Below are 22,681 nucleotides of genomic sequence, written 5' to 3'. Positions count from 1 at the left end.
AGTAGTTCACGCGTAAGAAAGGCCAAGCCAGAATCATGCGCGAGCTCGCGCGTGTTTGGTCTGGAAAAACGTTATTTAGGGGTAAAATTGGAAATCTAGAGGGAAACCTACTTAACCTATATGAAGTTAAGCTCGCCCAAGGTTAAAGTATCAAGTTTTTCAGAGTTTAGGGGAGAAAAACAGGGAGGCAAGAGGCAAGGAGGAGTTTTGACCATCAAGTTCTTCTTTTCTTCTCTTGTTTTTGCTGTTTTGTGATGAAATTGAACTTATTTATGATGAACACTAACATGAGTGGCTAAAACCCATTGTTTTGGGGTCGTGGGTGAAACATGAATGTTGTTGTTTGAAGTTTAATTCTATAAAGTTGGTTTATCATATTGGGTTGTTTATTTAATTCTGCGGTTAATTATTTTGCTGAGTAGCTAACAGTGAAATACTATCTACGAATCTTCAGTTGAACTCGAAAGTGGGAACTTTAGATTGCATATAGAATTAAATAGAGCAAGTTCTTGAACCCGGGACTCGGGGAACGAATTTGCAATTGGGATAGACATATACCCAATTGCCTTGCTTGGTTGAAATACATGCATTGTAAATGCGTTCTTGTTAATTTTAATACCATAGACATATAGGTGTTGAGTTGACTTGAATAGGCGAGTAAGAACTCGACAGATTCTTATGAGTAATATCAACCCTGTCAATCAATAACTCAGATAAATTGATTAGTCATTTTGAGCCAAGAACACAACACGATTGTTGACTATGCCCGTGACCCTGGAATATCTTCTCCTACTGTTTGTTACTCGTAATTGCTATTCGTTTGGGTACTTGTGTTAGTTAGATTAATTCTTTATAGTTTAAGTAGTAAAACAATTACATCTCTCTTTAGTGAATAATCTCTTGGGTAGATAAAGAAATTGAGTTTGAATTAGTCAACAGTTAATCATCAGTCTTCGTGGGAACGATACTCTACTCACTACTCTATTACTTGACGATCACGTGCACTTGTGTGAGTGTTTTGGTCGCAACAAGTTTTTGGCACTGTTGCCGGGGACTTAGAAATTAGCTACTTGACTGAATTGAGCCTTTAATACTTATTTATTCGAGTTTTAACCTTTAGTTAACTTTGTTTGTGCTAATACAGGAGTTTCTATTGAATGCGAAGAAGTAGAAGCGCAAACAATTTCCTTCCTCCCGATCCCGAAATTGAACGAACACTTCACAGATTGAGGAGGGAGGTGGACGCGAGAACCAGAATTGAAAGAGAGTTGGACAGCGAAGTTCAACCACAACCAATTGAGATGGTAGGTAATGAGGAACGCGTGGTGATTGAAGCCGCAAGGCCCGTCTAGCTAATATGACTCAGGCTATTGTGAAGCCTGACATCACTGGGCACTTTGAGCTGAAACAATATACGGTGCAACTGATCCAATCCACAGGGCTGTTTGTGGGTTTACCTCTTGAAGACCCGCAGAGGCACATTCAAAATTTCTTGGAAATTATGGATACTTACAACTATCCGAACGTTTCCAAGGACTATGTCAGGATGACACTTTTCCCCTTTTCACTGATTGGGAAGCTAAGGAGTGGTTGAATAAAGAGCTAACAAATTCAATCCGCACCTGGGATGATCTGGCGAGGAAATTCTTAATCAAATTTTTCCCCACTAAGAAATCAAAGGTATTGAGGAGTCAAATTCTTGGGTTTGAACAACGAGCGGGCGAGACACTGTATCAAGCATGGGAAAGGTACAAGAAGATGCTCAGAGACTATCCTCGTCATTGCCAGACGGACGAGGTATTGGGTCACACTTTTGTAGATGGGTTAGATGACGCTTCAAAGGTGAATCTTGATTCCGCTTGTGGGGGTAGTTGCATGGCCAGACCGTACAGTGAAATCCAAATCTTGCTGAATAATTTCACTGCTAATGATAATAACTGGCAAAGTGAGGGTGATTCACGAAAGGCAGTTAAGCAAAAATTAGCTGGGTTACTTGAGTTAGACGAAGTGTCAGCCATGAGAGCCGATATTACAAAGCTGGCCAATCAGATGACTAGGATGACAATGCATCAACCACAAACAATGCAACACGTACAACAGATGACTATTTGCTGCCAACTCTGTGGCGACAGTCATATGAGTGATATGTGCCCCACGAATCCAGAATCTATCTATTATGTGGGGCAACATAACAGAGGTCCGCCGAATCAGCATGCACAATATGGGAATTCTTACAATCCAAATTGGAGGAATCATCCCAACTTCTCATGGGGTGGAAATCAGCAAAATCAAAATCAGCATAGACCCCAAGGGAATTTCAATCAGCCTCAGACACCACCCCAACAAATGGAAGAAAGTACCAATGATCTGCTAAACAAGTTGTTGATTGACAATCAGCAACTCAGGACCGACTTCAGAAATCTTGAAAGGCAAATGGGGTAGTTAGCAACAAATCAAAACATTAGACCTGCACGCGCCCTCCCCAGTGATACAGAAAAGAACCCTCAAGTGAATGCAGTTACACTTAGAAACGGGAGGGAGCTAGAGGAAGTGCCAAAGAAAAAGAAAGACAAGCCCATACTTGATGGAGAGTTGATCCCTAAAGTGACTCAAGAGCAAAAGAATGCTGCTGAAATCTCAGAGCCCATGGAGGCCACAAGACCACCACCCCCTTTTCCCTAGAGATTGCAGAAAAAGAATGATGATCGCATGTTCACAAAATTCCTCTCTATATTGAGCCAGGTTCAATTGAATATTCCACTTGTGATGTGCTTCGTGAAATTCCAAAGTATGCTAAATACATAAAAGATATAGTTGCTCACAAGAGAAGACTAACTGAATTTGAGACAGTGACACTTACTGAGGAGTGCACTTCAAGGGTCCAAAATAAGCTCCCTTAAAAGCTTAAGGATCCCGACAGCTTCACGATTCTTGTGCGCATTGGCAATATTGATGTGGGTCGTGCTCTTTGCGATTTGGGGGCAAGCATAAATCTAATTCCCCTGTCCTTGTTCAAGCAACTGGGCCTAGGATCTCCAAGGCCCACTACTGTGATGTTACAGCTAGCTGACAGATCGATAGTACACCCTGAAGGGGTGATTGAAGATGTGTTGCTGCAGATTGGGAAATTCATCTTCCCTGCTGATTTCATTATCCTCGATTATGAGGCTGATGAACTAGTTCCAATCATATTGGGCGACCTCTCTTAGCTACTAGTGATGAAATTATCAAAGTGAGAGAGGGAAAAATGATTTTAAGGGTAGATGACGAGGAAGCAGTTTTTAATGTCTACAGAGCAATCCAACTTCCCCGCCACTATGAGGAGCTCTCAATGATATCTGTTGTTGAGGACGATGAGCAAATTCATTATCCGAGTGTATATCTATACAATTCTCTAGATAAAGCACTTATGTTACTTGATAGCCTGGGGGCTGATGAAGAGATGATGCACATCCTTGATACATCTTGTGCGTACCTGCAAGGGACGCACCCCTTCGAGCCTTTGAATAGACCAGAGGGGCCTCCTCCAAAGCCATCAATTGAGGAAGCCCCAAAATTGTAACTTAAACCCCTTCCACCTCACCTACAATATGCTTATTTGGGTGTCTCTGACACTTTACCTGTTATTGTCTCGTCTAACTTGTCTAAATTGCAGGAAGAAAAGCTGTTGAGAGTGCTATGTGAGCACAAGCGAGCACTTGGGTGGACTATGTCTGACATTAAGGGCATTAGTCCAGCCTTCTGAATGCACAAAATCCTCATGGAGGATGGACACAAGCCCAGTGTAGAGAAACAACGCCGACTCAATCCAATTATGAAAGAGGTGGTAAGAAAAGAAGTGATTAAGTGGCTCGACGCAGGTATTGTATTCCCTATCTCAGACAACAAATGGGTAAGCCCCGTCTAATGTGTACCCAAGAAAGGGGGGATGACTGTAGTAGTTAATGAGAATAATGATTTAATACCTACAAGAACTGTCACTGGGTGGAGAATTTGCATTGATTATAGAAAATTGAACAATGCCACCCGGAAGGACCACTTTCCCCTCCCCTTTATTGACCAGATGCTTGATAGATTAGCTGGCCAGGAGTACTACTGCTTCTTAGATGGTTACTCGGGGTATAATCAGATTGCTATAGCCCTAGATGACCAAGAGAAGACCACTTTTACGTGTCCTTATGGCACGTATGCGTTCAAGCGAATGCCTTTTGGTCTTTGTAATGTACCTGTGACTTTTCAAAGGTGTATGATGGCCATTTTTACTGACATGGTTGAGAGGTTTGTGGAAGTGTTCATGGACGATTTTTCTATGTTTGGATGTTCTTTTGATAACTGCTTGATGAACCTTGATAAAGTACTTGCTAGGTGTGAAGAGACTAACTTGGTGCTAAACTGAGAAAAGTGCCATTTCATGGTACGTGAAGGTATAGTCCTGGGGCACAAGGTGTCCAAAGATGGTTTGCAGGTGGACAAGGCGAAGGTGGAAGCGATTGAAAAATTGCCTCCACCGATATCTGTCAAAGGCATTCGCAATTTCTTGGGCCATGCAGGTTTTTATCGTCGTTTCATTAAAGATTTCTCGAAAATTTACTCTCCCTTGTGCAGGTTGCTTGAGAAAGATGTTGCCTTCAAATTTGATGATGCCTGTCTGAAGGCATTCGAGGAGCTAAAAGGAAGGTTGGTTACTGCACCAATCATAATTGCTCCGGACTGGGAGCAGCCGTTCGAGTTGATGTGCGATGCTAGCGACTTGGCTGTTGGTGTTGTCTTGGGGCAAAGGAGAAATAAGATATTCCACTCCATCTACTATGCAAGCAAAACTCTGAATCCAGCTCAGATGAACTACACCGTCACTGAAAAAGAGTTGGTTGCAGTGGTGTGGGCGTTTGACAAGTTCAGGTCATATCTTGTGGGGACCAAAGTCATCGTTTACACAGATCATTCAGCCATCAAGTACTTATTTGAGAAAAAGGATACCAAGCCGAGACTGATTCGGTGGGTCCTACTGCGGGGCATGCGGGGCGTGCTTTTTATTGCTTTTTGGATGGATACTCGAGGTATAATCAAATCTTGATTGCTCCGGAAGATCAGGAAAAGACCACATTCACTTGTCTGTATGGCACATTTGCTTTCTCTAGGATGCCGTTCGGTTTGTGTAATGCTTCGTGCGACCTTCCAACGATGCAATGATGGCTATTTACACCGACATGGTGGAAGATATCTTGGAGGTCTTCATGGATGATTTCAGTATGGTTGGTGATTCCTTTGAAGAGTGTTTGATAAATTTGGATAGAGTATTAGCCCGATGTGAAGACACAAATCTCATGCTTAATTGGGAAAAATGCCACTTCATGGTGGAGGAAGGCATAATGTTGGGACACAAGATTTCAAAGCATGGAATTGAAGTTGACAAAGCCAAGATAGAGGTGATTTCAAGGCTTCCTCCCCCCATTTCCGTCAAGGGGGTGAGGAGTTTTCATGGGCAGGCAGGGTTCTACCGGAGGTTTATAAAAGATTTTTCAAAGGTGGTAAACCCCTTGTGCAAGTTACTAGAAAAGGATGCAAAGTTTGTGTTTGATGAGGGATGTATACAAGCATTTGAGCTTCTCAAGATTAAGTTGACCACTACCCCAATCATTACCGCACCAAATTGGAGCTTGCCTTTCGAGCTCATGTGTGACGCAAGTGACGTTGCGGTTGGGGTTGTCTTGGGTCAAAAGGTTAACAAGATGTTTCATCCGGTGTACTATGCAAGCAAGACCATGAATGAAGCTTAAAGGAATTACACGGTTACCAAAAAGAGTTGTTCGCCATAGTATTTGCAATGGAAAAGTTCCGACCATATCTTATGGGGGCCAAGGTCATAGTGCACACCGATCATGCTGCCCTTAGGTACTTGATGACAAAGAAAGACTCCAAGGCAATATTGATGCGATGGGTGTTACTACTTCAAGAATTTGATCTAGAAATTGTGGACCGGAAAGGTAGTAAGAACCAAGTGGAGGACCACTTGTCCCATTTGGAGGAGGAGGGGAGGCCTTGTGATGGCCTTGAGATCAATGATTCATTTCCCGACGAACAACTCCTTGCGGTGTCAATGAATGATATGCCATGGTTTGCTGATGTTGCCAATTACCTTGTGACCGGATTAATCCCGTTTGAGCTCTCTTCTAACCAAAGGAAGAAGCTCAAGCGGGATAGTTTGGATTTCTATTGGGATGAGCCATACTTGTTCAAGAATGGATGGTGTGATTCGTAGATGTGTCCCGGAGGAAGAACAATTGTGTATCTTAGAGGCTTACCATTCTTCACCCTATGATGTCCATCACGGTGGAGTGAGGACCACCTCGAAAGTTCTTAGTTGTGGATTCTATTGGCCAACCTTGTTCAAAGATGCGGGTGATTTTGTGAAAAGGTGTGACGAATGCCAAAGAGCGGGTGGAATTTCAAAAAGGGATGAGATGCCTCTCAATACCATTCTTGAAGTGGATATCTTTGATGTTTGGGGCATCGATATCATGGGTCCATTTGTTAGCTCTTGTGGGAATACTTACATTCTCGTGGCGGTTGACTATGTCTCAAAATGGGTTGAAGATGTGGCTTTGCCGAACAATGAAGCCCGGAGTATTGTTGCATTTCTTAATAAGAGCATTTTCACAAGGTTTGGCACTCCCCGTGCGATTATTAGTGATGGGGGATCTCATTTTTCCAATAAAGCTTTCGACACATTGCTTTCTAAGTATGGTGTCAATCACAAAGTTTCTACCCCATATCACCCTCAAGCAAGTGGTCAAGTGGAAGTCTCCAATCGGGAAATCAAAAGCATATTGTCAAAGACAGTCAATGCAAATAGGACCGATTGATCGAAGAAGTTGGATGACACTTTATAGCCTTATAGGACGGCTTTCTAGACTTCTATTTGTATGTCTCCGTATCGGTTGGTGTTTGGGAAATCTTGCCATCTTCCTGTTGACTTAGAGCACAAGGCCATGTGGACTTTGAGGAAGTTGAATCTTGAATGGGATGTTGCAGCCAATCTTCGTGTGGAGCAGCTCAATGAACTTGATGAATTTAGATTCCATGCCTACTCTAGTTCGTCCTTGTATAAGGACAAGATGAAGTACCTTCATGATAAATATGCTCGTCGAAAGGAGTTCAAAGAAGGTGATTTGGTTCTCTTGTTCAACTCTCGGTTACGTCTATTTCCGGGAAAGCTCAAATCAAAATGGAGTGGACCATTTGAAGTTGTGTTTGTGACCCCTTTTGGTGCTCTTGATTTAATGAACAAAAATGGTGAAGTCTTCAGAGTTAATGGGCACGGGTCAAGCATTATCTTGGAAAAATTGATGACAGCCACGTGGTGGCACTTCTTCACTTCAAATGATGTGATGGTAACATGCGTCGTGCCGCGACGTTAAATCAGGCGCTTCTTGGGAGGCAATCCATGTGTTTTTTTTCTTTTTTCTGGTTTCCTTTATAGTATAGGATTGATTTTTGGGCTAACTGGTTGTGAAATATTGCAGGGTTGTGTTGATGACATGGTGGAAAAATGCACAGTCTCTGAAAGTTGCCAGTGCGGACGCACTACATCTTATGCGGTCCTCACTGGTGAAGGGTGAATTGAGACCTCTCTGAAGTTTTCCAGTGCGGTCGCACTACATTTTGTGCAGTCCGCACTGGACCTCTGCGGCCGCAGTCCATTCTGTACGGACTGCAGAGCATTGCCTTCTCAGGCTTTAACATAACTGTATATTTCAGACCGCGGTCCATTTTATGTGGTCCGCACTGGTTGGTGAGAATGGGCCCCATGGGCTTTTCTATAAATAGACCTGAGGGCTCCCTTGTACACTTTTCGCAAATTTGAATCTCAGAGAGTATAATCACTGTTAACTACTCTTACTTGCTCGTAATTACTTGTTGGAACTTATTTGCTTCAATTCATCTCATAATCTGGTACCATAATCTCCCATTTTCTTGTTTAATTTTGTCAATTTCATTTAATTTTCGTTTTTCTTAGCTGCTATTTCTTCTTCCTTTCGTTTTTTTTCTTAACTACTAAGTTAGGTTAGTTTAAATTTTGATTCATGTGGAATTAGTTAGCTTAATGGATTGGGTAATCACTTAGCAACACTAATTAGGTGGAAAATTGGACTTTAAGGCAAAATTTCATGAACCCTAATTTAGTGCCATTTTTGGGCACTCAGTGTGGACCACAATCGTTTTTGTGCGGTCCGCGATGCCCTTGTGCGGTATGCAGTACCATTTTGTGCGGACCGCACTGAAGAACTTCTAGGAAGCTGAACATTGGGCAGTGCAGGCGCACTACATTTTGTGCGGTCCACACTGGCCCCTGTGCGGCCGCACTACTATTTTGTACGGTCCGCACTGTCATGATACAGAGGGTGGGTATTCTGATCCCCACCCCTGTGTGGACCGCAGTCAATTTTGTGCGGTCCGCACTGACTCCAGCACGGCCGCACTCCATTTTGTGCGGTTCGCACTGGGCTATTTTCTGCAACTGTCTGCAATTCTTCATGCCTGATCTGCAACTCATTCTGTAACATTGCTTTCAACTGCTGCAATGATATTAATGAGTTCATTTGATTGTGCTTGCAGGCTATGGTTAAACAACGATGAAAAGGCTCGAAACAACCCGGCAGAGGTGAATCTTCCCGGGGTGGAAAATAGAAAATGGTCAAACTCACTCCCCAAGCTCGGCAAAACATCAAGAACATGAGGAAGTCCATAAAAGCGCTTGACAGAGCCATTCACATGTCGGGGAATGAGTACGATCCCTCTCGGGAGATCTCTTCGGACTTAGTCCCAAAATATATCCCGTATCCGAAGAGGGCCATACACAGAGACATTTCTCCCTCTTCCCCCGCTGCCCAAGCATTAATTAACATTTCTTCTGGGTCGTCTGAGGGCTCAGGTTAAGGTAGTGAGGAATACTCCACCTCTCCCATAGCTTCATTATCCGGGGATGGTACAGGAAGAGGTGATGATGATATACAAGGAGATGAGGGAGTAGCTAAAGGTGGTGAGCCTCAAGTGGGAGGCATTGCTAGAACTAGGAAGCCCGAAGCCTGGGAGGATAGGTTTGTAAGTGAAGTGGCATACCATAAGTTTAGGGAGTGGTGGCCGATGAGAAAACTGATCCCGGAAAGGAGCTTCATAGATAGAGACCTATTACCCCATAACCCTGACGTGCAAAAACAATTTAGAACTAGAGTGGGTTGGGAGAACTTCCTAGATACTTGTGTGGACTCCAACGAACACTTGGTCAAAGAGTTTTATTGCAATGTAGCCCATATAAAAAAGGGCTCCAAAGTGACCAAGGTTTGGAACCTCAAGGTGTTATTTGATGGGAAGTCGATTAATGAATATCTGGGCTTCAATGAGGAGGATGAGACTCTGTATATGGCGAAGATGGAGATGGGCGAGGAGGTCCGTCCATGGCTAGCACAGTACCTGGAAATCCCAGGTACCGTCCCTGATTGGTTAACTGCTGGGTTCAAAATATTGAGAAGGACCTTTAACTTTGAAGAGAGGGGATGAAAGACTTTTGTTTGCAGCAGATTGGACTATACCACTCATGAAAACACCCTTACTCTCCACCGGGCTATATTGGTTGCTTCGATTATGGCGGGGTACCCCATAAATGTGGGGAATGTGATGTCCTAGATTATCACGATAGTGGGTGCAGAGCATGACCGGAACTACCCTTTCCCTAGTTTCCTCACTGAGTACTTCCGGGACTTGAATATGGATAAAAGGCCCTATGACATCAAGGTCAAGGCGACAACCCCATTTTCCTGGTATAACATGAAGGGGGATGACAACCCCAAGAGTAAGAACTACAAAGTACCAGCTACTGCTCCAACTGTCCAGTCTGAGGAGCCGGTTGAGGTAGTGGCTTCTGCTGAGCATACCTCCATATCTCCAAATATCCCTCCCGGTCCATCCATATCCTCAGCCATTCCTCCTGGCCCATCCACATTAGTAGGCCCGGAGATCCCATCTACCCGGGCCCATCCTATTTCTTACCACCGTCTAAGCTAGGCACTTTTGAGTATCAACAATTGGATGCAGACTGCCTCATCCAAGTTGTCCATTTTGACTACCACTGTAGAGGCTCAGTCGGTTCCCCCAGCTCCACAGGTGCCACATTCGATAGAGGATGCGCTCAAGGAGATACTTGACAACCAGAAGAAGATCCTCGATACTCAGGTTGCACTCTCAAAGGCAGTCAATTCACATAGCAGGGCTCTCAAGGAGCTTTCTAAGGAGCATAAGAAGCTGCGGAAGACACGGGCCTCCAAGAAGTCCGTGAAGGCACTGCAGGCAGATGTTGATAGATTAAAGGCAGACCAGCTGCCTTTAGACTTGTTGCTTGATGACCCAGAGCCAGTAGCGCACCCACAGCCAGAGCAAACACAGATGCCTCCAAAGAGGAGGAAGAGGATTCCTAGAGCTGATGATGCTATCATCAAGTTAGCGGACCCACCGGAGACTTCCTCCACTCAGCCACGGGATGTACCAGTTCCAGAGCCTGTCGAGGTCCAGGCCCAGGTCCCAGTAGCAGAGGAGCAGACCACCGGGAACTAGTCTAAGGTTCCCGAGAACACAAAGGACCTAGGGACCACCCATGATCCTATGCAGACAGACAAGGCTTAGGGAGTCTTCTATATCCTTTTTCTCTATCTTTTTGGTGCTTATTTAGACTAGTTGGCATTGGGGACAATGCCAGCTTTCATTTGAGGGGTAGACCCTACTATTCATTTGATGGATGACTGTATATATATTGATACATTTTTATGCTTTCTTGATTTTTCATCTTTGGCCTATATATAATTTGATATTTAGTTACATTTTATTTTACTTTGGGTCTGTATATAAAGTTATATCATATTGTATATATTCATCCCATCCATTGTATATTCAAATCCCCTCTTGTATATATTCATTCTATTTTCCGCTAAAATCTTGTATATATTCATTCTTATTTATGTTCGTAGCTTTTTGTTTTGTTTTGGACGTTTTCAATAAGCCTTTGGTTTTCTTAATGCCATGGTTCTTTCCAAAGGTGGAGTGTTGTGTCAACCGGGTGGCTCTTCCAATGATGGATGGCGTGACAACCTTCTTAAGGGTTTGAGTCCGTTTTTCTTTTTTGTTTTTAGTAGTTTGTAATTAAGGATACCTCAAGCAAAGCTTCACTTGGGCCTAGCACATTTGCCTTTGATCTCATGATCAAAAATAAGTTGTTGTGTTTAGGATGGTGAAAGTCGTGACCTTGAGACTCTTGTGTTGACCAATAATCATCAAGTGGTTTTTCGGACCATTGGGTGCTCAAATCGTATCTAAGGTCGTTGTGGGCCCCCGACTCTATGTCTTTAGCAATCCCTTAGCTTGTGTGGTGAGTAATTGAATTGCGAGTCCAAGTCCCGAGCCATTGGTCTAGAACTTGCCCTGAATATTTGTTGAGGCAAAATCCTAAGTGAATTTTGACTTGAGACGTGATTATAGGCTCTCCTTGATCCAAATGATAGTTTGAGCAATTCCATAGCCTACCAATGATATGATACCTAGTTAACCCTTTTGAGCCTTAGACCTTTTTCTTTCAAGAATCATGATACAAGCCTATACCCGTTCTAAAAGATACCCTCTCTTGGCACCCGATCTTTTCTTTAGCACATGGAAAAAGTATGAGTTTGGGGGAGAGACGAGGATGACTACAAAGTGGTAAAAAGGCACAAAAGTGAAGAAAAGGAAAGGCAATGAAAAATAAAGAAAAGCAAAAGACAAAAAGAATGTTCAAAGTGAAAAAGAATAAAAAGGGATTCAAGAAAAAGCAAAAAATGAAAGGTGTGGAAAGTTGAAAAAGGAGAAAAGGTTTGAAATGCATAAGATAGAGTGACAGTATGTCTCTCTAACTCCTTAGAAAGAAGTGAAATGACTCAAAGAGTCAAGAGAATGTGTGCCAAATGAATCAAAAGAAATGCTTAAGGGAAGATGGAACCTGCTTAGACCAAAACATGTCCTACCCTGACCAAAAGCCTTCACAATATCTCCACAAAAGCCCTATATGATCTTGAGTTGAATGAAGCTTATATTAGTGGATACTCACATAAGGGGCAAGCATATGGTACTTAGAGCCGGACTTGTGACTTTTTCTTCAGAGAGATGAGTGGAATTCCATTAGCCTCGTTTTGCGTGCCAATATTCTAAAGGTGAGGTTTGCTTAGGGAGAGATGAGGATGTGTGAGTTTGGGTTTCACAATGACCAAAGTAATTGAGAGAGTTCTTTTATCTGTTGAGTCAACTCTTGAAGCTCTTGTGTCACACTTGATCCATAGTTTTTCAAAGGTTAAATGTTGTTAATGACTCATTTGTATTGAGGGCAATTGTTAGTCCCAATTGATGCTAGTGAGGTTGCTTTAGGATAGCTAAAAATTTCTTGGATTTTCCCTTAAGGGGTGGGTCTTATTTTGTTTGCTTGAGGACAATTAAAAGCTTAAGTTTGGGGGAGTTGATAACTAGGGATTAAACCGAAATTTTATACTCCTTCTTGCTTACGCTTTGATTATAAATTCTTACAAAATAGTCCCAAAAAGGCTCATAAGTTGTGCTTGATTGAAGGTTTGATCAATAAAATAACAAGATGTCAAAGATCAGCTCAAAAGGAGTGAAACTTGCACAAGTACCAAAGACAAAACAAACTCAGGAAAAACAGGCCTAGTGCGGCCGCACTACACTTTGTGCGGTCCGCACTAGGGAGATTCAGAGAGTTGGTACTTCAGGCATTAAGGTAGTGCAACCGCAGAAGGTTTTGTACGGTCCGCACTGAAGGCAATACGGCCGCACTACCATTCTGTGCGGTCCACAGAGTCAAGGTTCGGAGAGGGTGAAGTTGGAGCTTTCAAGCCTGTGCGGTCCGCGGTCCAGTTTGTGCGGACCACACTAGAAGCCTCCATGGCCGCAGTCCATTTTGTACGGTCCGCGGAGCCTGAGTTAAGAGAGCCAAGGTTTCGAGTTCAAGAGCCTAGTGCGGCCGCACACCATTTTGTGCGGTCCGCACTAACCCCATAGGGGCATTTTTGTCCAGTTTTTCCAGCTTAGTAAAAATAGATCACTTTTCCATTTTTAGGGTATCAAACATTTTAGAATAGCTGCTGCGCTCGTGGGAACGTATCTTGTAGCCATTTTGGGCATTTTTACTTACTTTTTATCATTGAATCTTTGTATTTAGCTTAGCAATTAATTAATATGTGTTCATCTTCATCTATTTCTCTATTTTTCTCTTCAAGCATGAGTAGCTAGACCCATTAGCTAGGGTTATGGCTCAACCCTAGTGTGGGTAATTGATGGGTGTTGTGATTTAGGTCTAGATTGATGTTGGGTGTTTGTTATTTGGGTCAATATCATGGTGTAATTTATGAATTAGTGGTTGCAAACACTAGTTTGTGCTAAGTTGACTTCGGCTCTTCTTGAGAAAGAGAGCCTAAGTCTCCGAAATTGACTCAACAAGAAATTGGGATGGACTCAAGAGATTTGATAGTCCCAATTAAAGGGTTAAACCTCGAGAGAGTAATACCCGACTTGAACCCTAGTTGCTTGGGCAAATATGTATACCCAATTGGTCATAAGAAAGTCAATTGGGCAGATCACTCTTTCTACCGAGAGGTGTAGAGTGGGTAGTATCTAGCAATAGTTATAATATACTCCCCAATCATGTCAATTGTGTCTTAGATGCAATTACCCGTCAATTGACCACCTAGGCGGAAGTCACTACCCTAGTGCCTTTTAAACCATTAGATACAACTTGTAGCATTTTACTCTTAGCTTAATCTAGTTGCAATTATAATTTGTAGTTTGATAAAAGTAGAATTATAAAAGAAAACCCAAAAATGAATAGAAGTGCAATTTGGAACCAATACGCAATCCCAACCTAAATAGATACTCAACTCCCTTTCTAGCTCTCTGTGAAAATCGATCCCGACCCAAAAATCGGGTAAAAGCTATTGCGACCCTCTCTCGCTACTTTTTAGTGGTGCAGAGTAGGCTGTGATCACTCTTCGCGAACGCGAGGCTCTGTGAGCACGTGATTTTTTTCCTATATGAATTACTCCCATAAATTCAAAACAAAAATGAATTTTTCCATCATTTGCAAATTCGTAGATTTTTGTAGCTTTTTGTTTGCATTCGTCCGCGCATGTTTAATTTTAATTAAATCATTGAAAAATACAAAATACCATGCATTTGCATTTAGGATTTATTTTCATATTTTAAGGTTAATTATTAAATTAGGTGCTTTATTAAAAAATAAAAATCACAAAATTGGTTTTATTTTTGCATTTCTAGCCTTTTAATTATAAATCAATAATTTCCCCTTTAATTTAGAAGTAATTAATTCTTGTAAATATTATAGTAAGTTTTTAGCTTAATTTAGTAAATTAATTATTTTTAGGGGTTTTAATTTAAGTTTAATTAATTAAGTAGGAAAAGAAAAAGCAATTGAACAAAAGAAAAGGGAAAGGGAATTTGTTCTTAAAGAAGAAAAACCTATTTGGGCCAAGAACAACAAAAAGAATCCCAAGCCCAACCTCCATCTTCTAATTAACCCGCCCCCACCTGTTAACCCGACCCGGCCCCAAATTATAATACAAACGAACGGACAGCCCTAATCTCCCAAACCTAGATGCGTATTGTTCTTCTTCTCCACAAAGAACACCCGAATCCACTCCCAAAATTGCCAAAATTCGGGCGAGAGAGCCTCAAATCTCTCCTCACGCGTTCCCCTCTCTCCTCGTCAGCACAATGTAATGGTTTCTGACGAATAGAAGATTCCTTTCAGATATTTTTTGCGCGTCGTTTAGCTCCTGATCAATTTGCTGGATAAATGGGGGTCGTGGATGGATGAAAATCAATCCTCGCCCTCCATCTGTCCCAAAAATCGTTCATAGAAGGAGATTTGCAGAGATTTTCGGGGGGGGGGGGGGTTTGTTGAAGGTTCGAGAAAAAATCAAGAGGGTCTATATAAGGTGAGCTTTTCTCTTCTGAGCGGGATTTCTTTTTTTGGAGAGAGGTTTATGGGATAAGAATTGAAACAAAAACTGAGTCTGCTTAGTTTTGATTTCTATTAAGTCATTTTCTGATTTTAGTTTTTGAGGTTTGTTCTTTGATTTCCCCCAAAGCAAAAGAAACACAAAATATATATCTTGGTTTTTCTTGGTTTAAACTTTCATGATGGATTTCGATTGAGTTTTTCTGGAGATTTCGAAGCCTTCTATTGCTGCTTGGTGGCTGATTTTCGTGTTCCTTGTCTGACTTTCATTGGTTTTTCTCGGATTGACGACTTTGATGCCAGTTACTTGTATTTTGCTTCCGAACAGAATTAATCGAAGTTTAATTTTCAGGTTCATTTCTGTTTCTTTCTTTTACTTTAACTTTAGTGTTGAGAAACCAAAAATGTTTGAATCTCACTGGACGTTACACTAATCTGCCTCATGATGTTTGCTTCTCATTCGAGTAGTGTTTGGTCCTGTGATTGTGCTTGCTAGCTCTTCTAGACTCTTACACATATCGTAAGCCGACGTGCACTTCGAATCGTTCACAAGTAGTCGATTAGTATCCCTATTCTAAAAGTTACTTTTAGGTGTTCCAACTATTTTTTACGGATTTCTCATCGTGTCTGCCTTGGTTGTTTTGTTTTGAACCTAATAGTTTGAGCATGAAGATTGAATTATTCGCATCGATCTTTGTTTTTTCTCTTATTATAAGGGTGCTTTCTGTTTGATTTGTAGCGATTAGGTGCAAGTAATCGATATAGGGTGGAGACCCTTGGAATTCAAGTGTAAACTAAATATCTAGTTCATAGGATCCTTTGAGATCATAAGGCTGAATCTGTCCTAATTTCTGGCTCTGTTTTACATTCGAAATTATGAGAACATTAAGTCCACTGATTGTTTGCCTTACTCCCTGTTTGTTGGTACGAACTGTGAGTTTGTTACTGACTTGAGCATCCATTCCAGTCCTTTGTATGCTCATTCTGTTGTACTCAGCACGAGCCATAAGGTTCAGGAAACCATCAAGCTGTACTGGGAATGTGTAATTGGCCCAGAATGGCCCTCACTGTTAGCCATGATGTTTCTGCTTGATACCACACTTCTGTTATGTGATTAATCTGTGCGCTTTGCTTTCATCAATCTTACGGATTAAAGTTTCATTCCTCTGTTTCGTTCCTCTTTTTTGCCTTCAAAATTATTAACTTGCGAACTCTGTGAATTCCTTTCAATTGTACTAAGGCAGCTGTTGTTCAACTCATGGCATCAGTTTTAGTTTTGTGCCATTTATTGTTCGAGCATGAGTTATTTAGGTACTCTGTTTGATACTATTTCACCTAAGACTATGAAGTATCATGCCTAATATTCAATAGATGAAGTTGACGTATTAGTTTGAGTTTTAACATACCTGAAGTGTGAATTGTGCATGCTCATGGGGATTAGTTGATGATGGGCTCAAGACTTTTAAAACTCAAGCAGTATTTTCACTATGGGATTAGCTCATGGCACTACTGTTAAGTTTTGGAGAATTGTCAGTTAACCTTATTCTTCTCTACGTTGGGTTGCTTCCTCTCTAGTCTTAATCAGTTGTTTTATGGCATTTACATGTTTGTCTGTTCTGAAGTATTTGGTAATTTACTCCTCAAATATCAGCCCTCATATCAGTCCTCTCGAATTCAGAAATCAGGAATGAAATTGGATTGGTTCATTTGATTCTATTTGTGAATCTGATCCAAGTCCCACCTGGTGTAATGTCTAGAGAAAGTTTCTGACTATCTGCTACCATGCTTGATAGAAGTAGATAATTGTCTTTGTTATTAGGACATGATATAGCTATGACCATAGAATAAAATAAAGGGCTATATGGCAGAATTGATTGTATTGCACTTCCCAGATCCATTTATCTGAGCTTCAGTTTTTGGCCCATGATTAGTGGCCTTATAGGCTCCCCAGGACCACCTGTCTCAGCTTCAGTTTTGGGCCCATGATCTGTAACTTTAGAGGTGAGCCTATGGCTTACAAATTGCTGACTCAATTGAGCCTTTCTAGCTTGGGAGGTTTGACTAAAGTTCGTTAGTCTCGAACTCTGGAAATTAAGCCATTAAAATACTCGTAGTTGCTCTAGGGACGTTTAATATATCATTGTGATTATGGACACGTTCGCGTGACATGATTGCGATCTCTAAAAACAAAATCGGAGTATGCGTTCGCGCAACTTCGGCCAATTTTTCTTAATTATAATAAAGCGTTATTAATTGTGGATAAGTTCGCGTGACATGATTTTTGACGCGCCAAACAAACGGCTACACGTACGCGTGACCCGTTTCAAGATAATTTTCTTAATTTAAAAGCAGCAAGAGACAAATGCGCATAGGTTCTAAAATGAGTAATTAAACAATTTGATTAAGCCAAGTATGATCAAAGCGACTGTGCTAGAACCACGGAACTCGGGAATGCCTAACACCTTCTCTCAGGTTAATCGAATTCCTTACCCGAATTTCTGTGTTCGCAGACTATAAGCAGAGTCAATTTTTCTCGATTCGGGATTTTAAACCGGTGACTTGGAACACCATAAATTATCCCAAGTGGTGACTCTGAATTTTAAATATAATAATCCCATTTCGATTGTCACTTTAATTGGAAAACCCCCCCTTATATCCCTTACGGGAGTAGGAAAAGGAGGTGTGATAGGCTCCACTCGTGAACGCGAAGGGTAAAATCCCTGCAATAGCTAAACAATATTTCTGCAATCTTCCAAACTCTAAAATGGTCCGATTGACCACCCGAAACTCACCTGAGGCCTTTGGGACCTCAACCAAAAGCACCAACATATCCTAAAACCTTATTCAAACTTGTTCCAATCATTAAAACACCTCAAACAACATCAAATCATCCAAAACACATCGGATTCAAGCCTAAGTTTCTAAAATCTTCCGAAATACGCTTTTGATCAAAACCCAATCAAACCACGTCTGAATGACCTGAAATTTTGCACACACATCCCAAATGACTTAACGAAGCTATTGCAACTCTCAAAATTCCATTCCGAACCCTATATCAAAATCGCGCCTATCAATTGGAAATCACCAAAATTTCAACTTCGCCAATTCAAGCCTAAATCTACTACGGACCTCCAAAATTCATTCCGATCACACTCCTAAGATACAAATCACCTCCCGAAGCTAACCGAACCATCGAAACTTACATCTAATCCCTCTAACACATAAGTCAACATCCGATTGACTTTTCAACTTAAACTCACTCTAAAGAGACTAAGTGTCTCAAACCTTGCCAAATCCTTTCCAAACTTGATCCGACCAACCCGATACCACACAACACGGATAATTAAAGCACAACAAAGCAGAAATAGGGAAAACGGAGCGGCAACTCATGAGACAACTGGCCGGGTCGTCACATCCTCCCCAACTTAAACAAACGTTCGTCCTCGAACGAGTCAAGAAACATACCTGAAGCCTCAAATAGGTGAGGATATCTGCTCCGCATCTCCCGCTCGGTCTCCCAGGTAGTCTCCTCCACGGGCCGACCTCTCCACTACACTTTCACTGAAACTATATCCTTTGACCTCAGCTTTCGAACCTGACGATCCAAAATAACTACTGGCTCCACATCATAGGTCAAATCATCATCCAACTGAGCCGTGATAAAATCCAAAACATGAGACAGATCCCCAATATACTTTCGGAGCATAAAAACATGAAATACTTGACGCACACTCGACAAGATGGGTGGCAAAGCAAGCTCATAAGCTGCCTCCCCAATCCTCTGAAACACCTCAAAAGACCCAATAAACCGCGGACTCAATTTCCCTTTCTTTCCAAATCTTATAACACCCTTCATGGGCGAAATCCTCAACAGAACCTTCTTGCCAACCATGTAGGACACATCCCGAACCTTCCTGTAAGCATAACTTTTTTGCCTTGACTGCACTGTACGAAGCCTCTCCTAAGTCACTTTCACCTTCTCCAAAGCATCCTGCACCAAACCTGTCCCCAATAGCCTAGCCTCACCGGGCTCGAACCAACCAACTGGAGATCTACACCGCCTCCCATACAAAGCCTCATATAGAGCCATCTAAATACTCGACTGGTAGCTATTGTTATAAGCAAACTCTGCAAGCGGTAAAAACTGATCCCGTGACCCTCCAAAATCAATAACACAAGCACGCAACATGTCCTCTAATATCTGAATAGTGCGCTCGGACTACCTGTCCGTCTAAGGATAAAAAGCTATGCTCAACTCAATCTGAGTACCCAACTCTCGCTGCACTGACCTCCAAAATTGAGATGTAAACTGAGTGCCTCTATCCAAAATGATGGAAACCGGAACACCATGCAAGCAAACAATCTCTCGGATATATATCCCTGCCAACCGCTCTGAAGAATAGGTAGTACACACAGGAATAAAGTGTGCAAACTTGGTCAGCCGATCCATAATCACCCAAATAGCATCGAACTTTCTCAAAGTCCGTGGAAGTCTAACAACAAAGTTCATAGTGATCCTCTCTCATTTCCACTCGGGAATATCCATTTGCTGTAGCAAACCACCCGGTCTCTGATGCTCATATTTCACCTACTGACAATTGAGACACCGAGCTACAAATCCCATAATATCTTTCTTCAATCTTCTCCACCGGTAGTGCTGCTTCAAATCCTGATACATCTTTGCGGCACCCGAATGAATAAAATACCGCGAGCTATGGGCCTCCTCAAGAATCAACTCCCAAAGCCCATCTACATTGGGCACACAAATCCAGCCATGCATCCTCAACACCCCATCATCATCAATGGTCACATCTCTAGTATCATCATGCTGAACTTTGTCCCTAAGGACTAGCAAATGCAGATCATCATACTGGCGCTCTCTGATACGGTCATATAAGGAAGACCGAGAAACCACACAAGCCAATACCCGACTGGGATCCGAAATATCTAACCTCACGAACCGACTGGCCAAGGCCTGAACATCAACTGCAAGAGGTCTCTCCCCAACTGGAATATATGCCAAACTCCCCATACCACGTTGGCCATTCCCGGATGATACAATATAGTGATATCATAATCCTTAAGAAACTCCAACAATCTCCACTACCTCAAATTAATATCCCTTTTGCTTGAACAAATGTTGAAGACTGCAATGATCAGTGAACACCTCACAAGATACGCCATACAAGTAATGCCTCTAAATCTTCAATGCGTGAACTATGGAAGCCAACTCCAAATCATGAATGGGGGTAGTTCTTCTCATAGGGCTTCAATTGACGAGAAGCATAAGCAATAATTCTACCCTCCTACATCAATACACAACCGATCCCAACTCTTGAAGCATTACAATACACGGTATATAAACCTGAAGTTGATGGCAAAACTAACACTGGAGCTATGGTCAAAGCTATCTTGAGCTTCTGAAAGCTCTCCTCACATTCGTCCGACCATACAATGAAATACCCTTTTGAGTCAACTTGGTCAAGGGCGATGCAATATATGAGAATCCCTGAACAAACCAACGATAATATCCTGCCAAACATAGAAAGATGCAAATCTCTGTGGCTGAGGACGGTCTGGGCCAACTCTGAACCGCCTCTATCTTCTTCGGATCAACCTGAATACCCTGCTGGACACTATGTGTCCCAAGAAAGCCACTGAACTAAGCCAAAACTCACACTTGGAGAACTTTGCATACATCTTCTCCTCCCTTAATCTCTGCAACACAACTCTCAAATGCTTCGCCTGCTCCTCTTGACTATGTGAATACACCAGAATATCATCAATAAAGACTATGACAAATGAATCGAAATAAGGTCGGAACACGCTATTCATCAAATGCATGAACAATATTGGGGCATTGGTTAGCCCAAAATACATCACCAAGAACTCATAATGACCATATCGAGTACTAAAAATCGTTTTAAGAATATCTGAATCCCTGATCTTCAACTGGTGATAACCCGAACGGAGATCAATCTTGGAGAACACCCTCGCTCCTTGAAGCTGGTCAAATAAATCATCAATACGAGGCAAAAGATACTTGTTCTTAATTGTTACCTTGTTCAATTACCTATAATCAATGCACATTCTCATTGTGACATCCTTCTTCTTCACAAACAGAACCGGCGCATCCCAAGGTGACACACTAGGCCGAATGAACCCTTTATCAAGGAGTTCCTAAAGATGTTATTTCAATTCCTTCAACTCCGCTGGTGCCATACGATACGACGAAATAGAAATGGGCTCAGTGCCCGGCACCATATCAATACCAAAACAAATATCCCTATCTGGGGGCATGCCCGACAGGTTTGCAGGAAACACATCGGGAAACTCCCTCACAACTGGGACAGAATCAATACTGGGAGCCTCAACTCCGACATCCCTCACAAATGCTAGATATGAAAGACAAACCTTCCCAACCATACCCTGGGCTTTCAAGAATGATATCACTCTATTGGGAACATAATCAGTCACACCTCGCCACTCAATCTGTGGAACACTCGGCATAGCCAATGTAACTATCTTAGCATGACAGTCCAGAATAGTACGACACGAAGATAACCAAATCCATGCCCAAAATGACATCAAAATCCACCATGCTCAATAATAATAAATCCACTCGGGTCTTTAGACCCCCAATAGTCACCACACATGACCGGTACACACGGTCTACAATAACAATATCGCCCACCGGGGCAGATACATGAACATGTGAAATAAGAAACTCATGGGGCGTACCCAAATAATGGGTAAGGCATGATGACACATAAGAAAAGGTGGAACCGAGATCAAATAATACAGAGGCATCTCTGTGACAAACTGAAACAATACCTGTAATGACAGCATCTGAAGCGATAACATCGAGTCTGCTTGGAAGTGCATAGAAACGGGCCTGACCGCCACCTGATCGACCTCCCCCTCTGGGACGACCCCTAGCTGACTGGCCTCCGCCCCTATCTGGATGGGTGGGTGGTGGTGAAGTAACTAGCACTGAAGCCGATGACTGATTCACCCGCATGCATGAAACTGGAACCAACATAGCACATAACCGTGCAATCGACTAATTAATAGTGGATTCCCCTACTTGGCTCGAAGCCATAGACCAAAACATACACAATAACTCATAACGCATATACTTTATTGCTGCCATAATACCATAGTAAGATTAAAATCAATCCTTCATAAGCTCGTGGAACACAGATCATTTGGTACTTTATATTTTCTGCAAATCTCGCATTCACTCTCGTAGTAGTCAAGCCTACTCTCTTGAGCAACCCAAATTCAAATTGTAAAACATATATTTCCCTGGTAACAGAGATCTCCCAATAAATAACACAAAGGATTACACAAACTTCAGAATAATCCGCAGGAGATAACCCCACCTGCTTTGCCTCGAATTAACATTTCTGTATACCTTCCACCGTCATAAACATTACAGAGTCGCTTAAACTTCCTGAGTCTGAACTCAGACCGCAATATGAAATTTACTCCACTCCCAACTAGGAAACAAGGAAAGATTCTTCACACATCCATAACTCGGGGCTATACCTCAAATTAAGATAAAAATCGAGCACCAAATAGTCCTTCTATCCTCGAGCAGACCCTTCTCGTTGC

At 42.1% G+C, this 22,681-nt stretch overlaps 1 protein-coding gene across 1 annotated transcript; it reads left to right on the top strand.

Moving 5' to 3' along the window:
* The first annotated feature begins 1,357 nt into the window (after nt 1-1,357).
* LOC138883952 (uncharacterized) lies at nt 1,358-2,442 on the top strand. The gene is made up of 2 exons (XM_070164678.1): nt 1,358-1,417; nt 1,546-2,442. The coding sequence occupies exons 1-2, from the start codon at nt 1,358-1,360 to the stop codon at nt 2,440-2,442; spliced, it is 957 nt and encodes a 318-aa protein (XP_070020779.1).
* Nucleotides 2,443-22,681: the final 20,239 nt, after the last annotated feature.

The sequence above is a fragment of the Nicotiana sylvestris genome, chromosome 12 (assembly GCF_000393655.2).
Source record: "Nicotiana sylvestris chromosome 12, ASM39365v2, whole genome shotgun sequence".
Classification (NCBI taxonomy): Eukaryota; Viridiplantae; Streptophyta; class Magnoliopsida; order Solanales; family Solanaceae; genus Nicotiana; species Nicotiana sylvestris.
The sequence above is the reverse complement of the archived record's forward strand: the minus strand, read 5'-3'. Positions and strand labels throughout refer to the sequence as shown.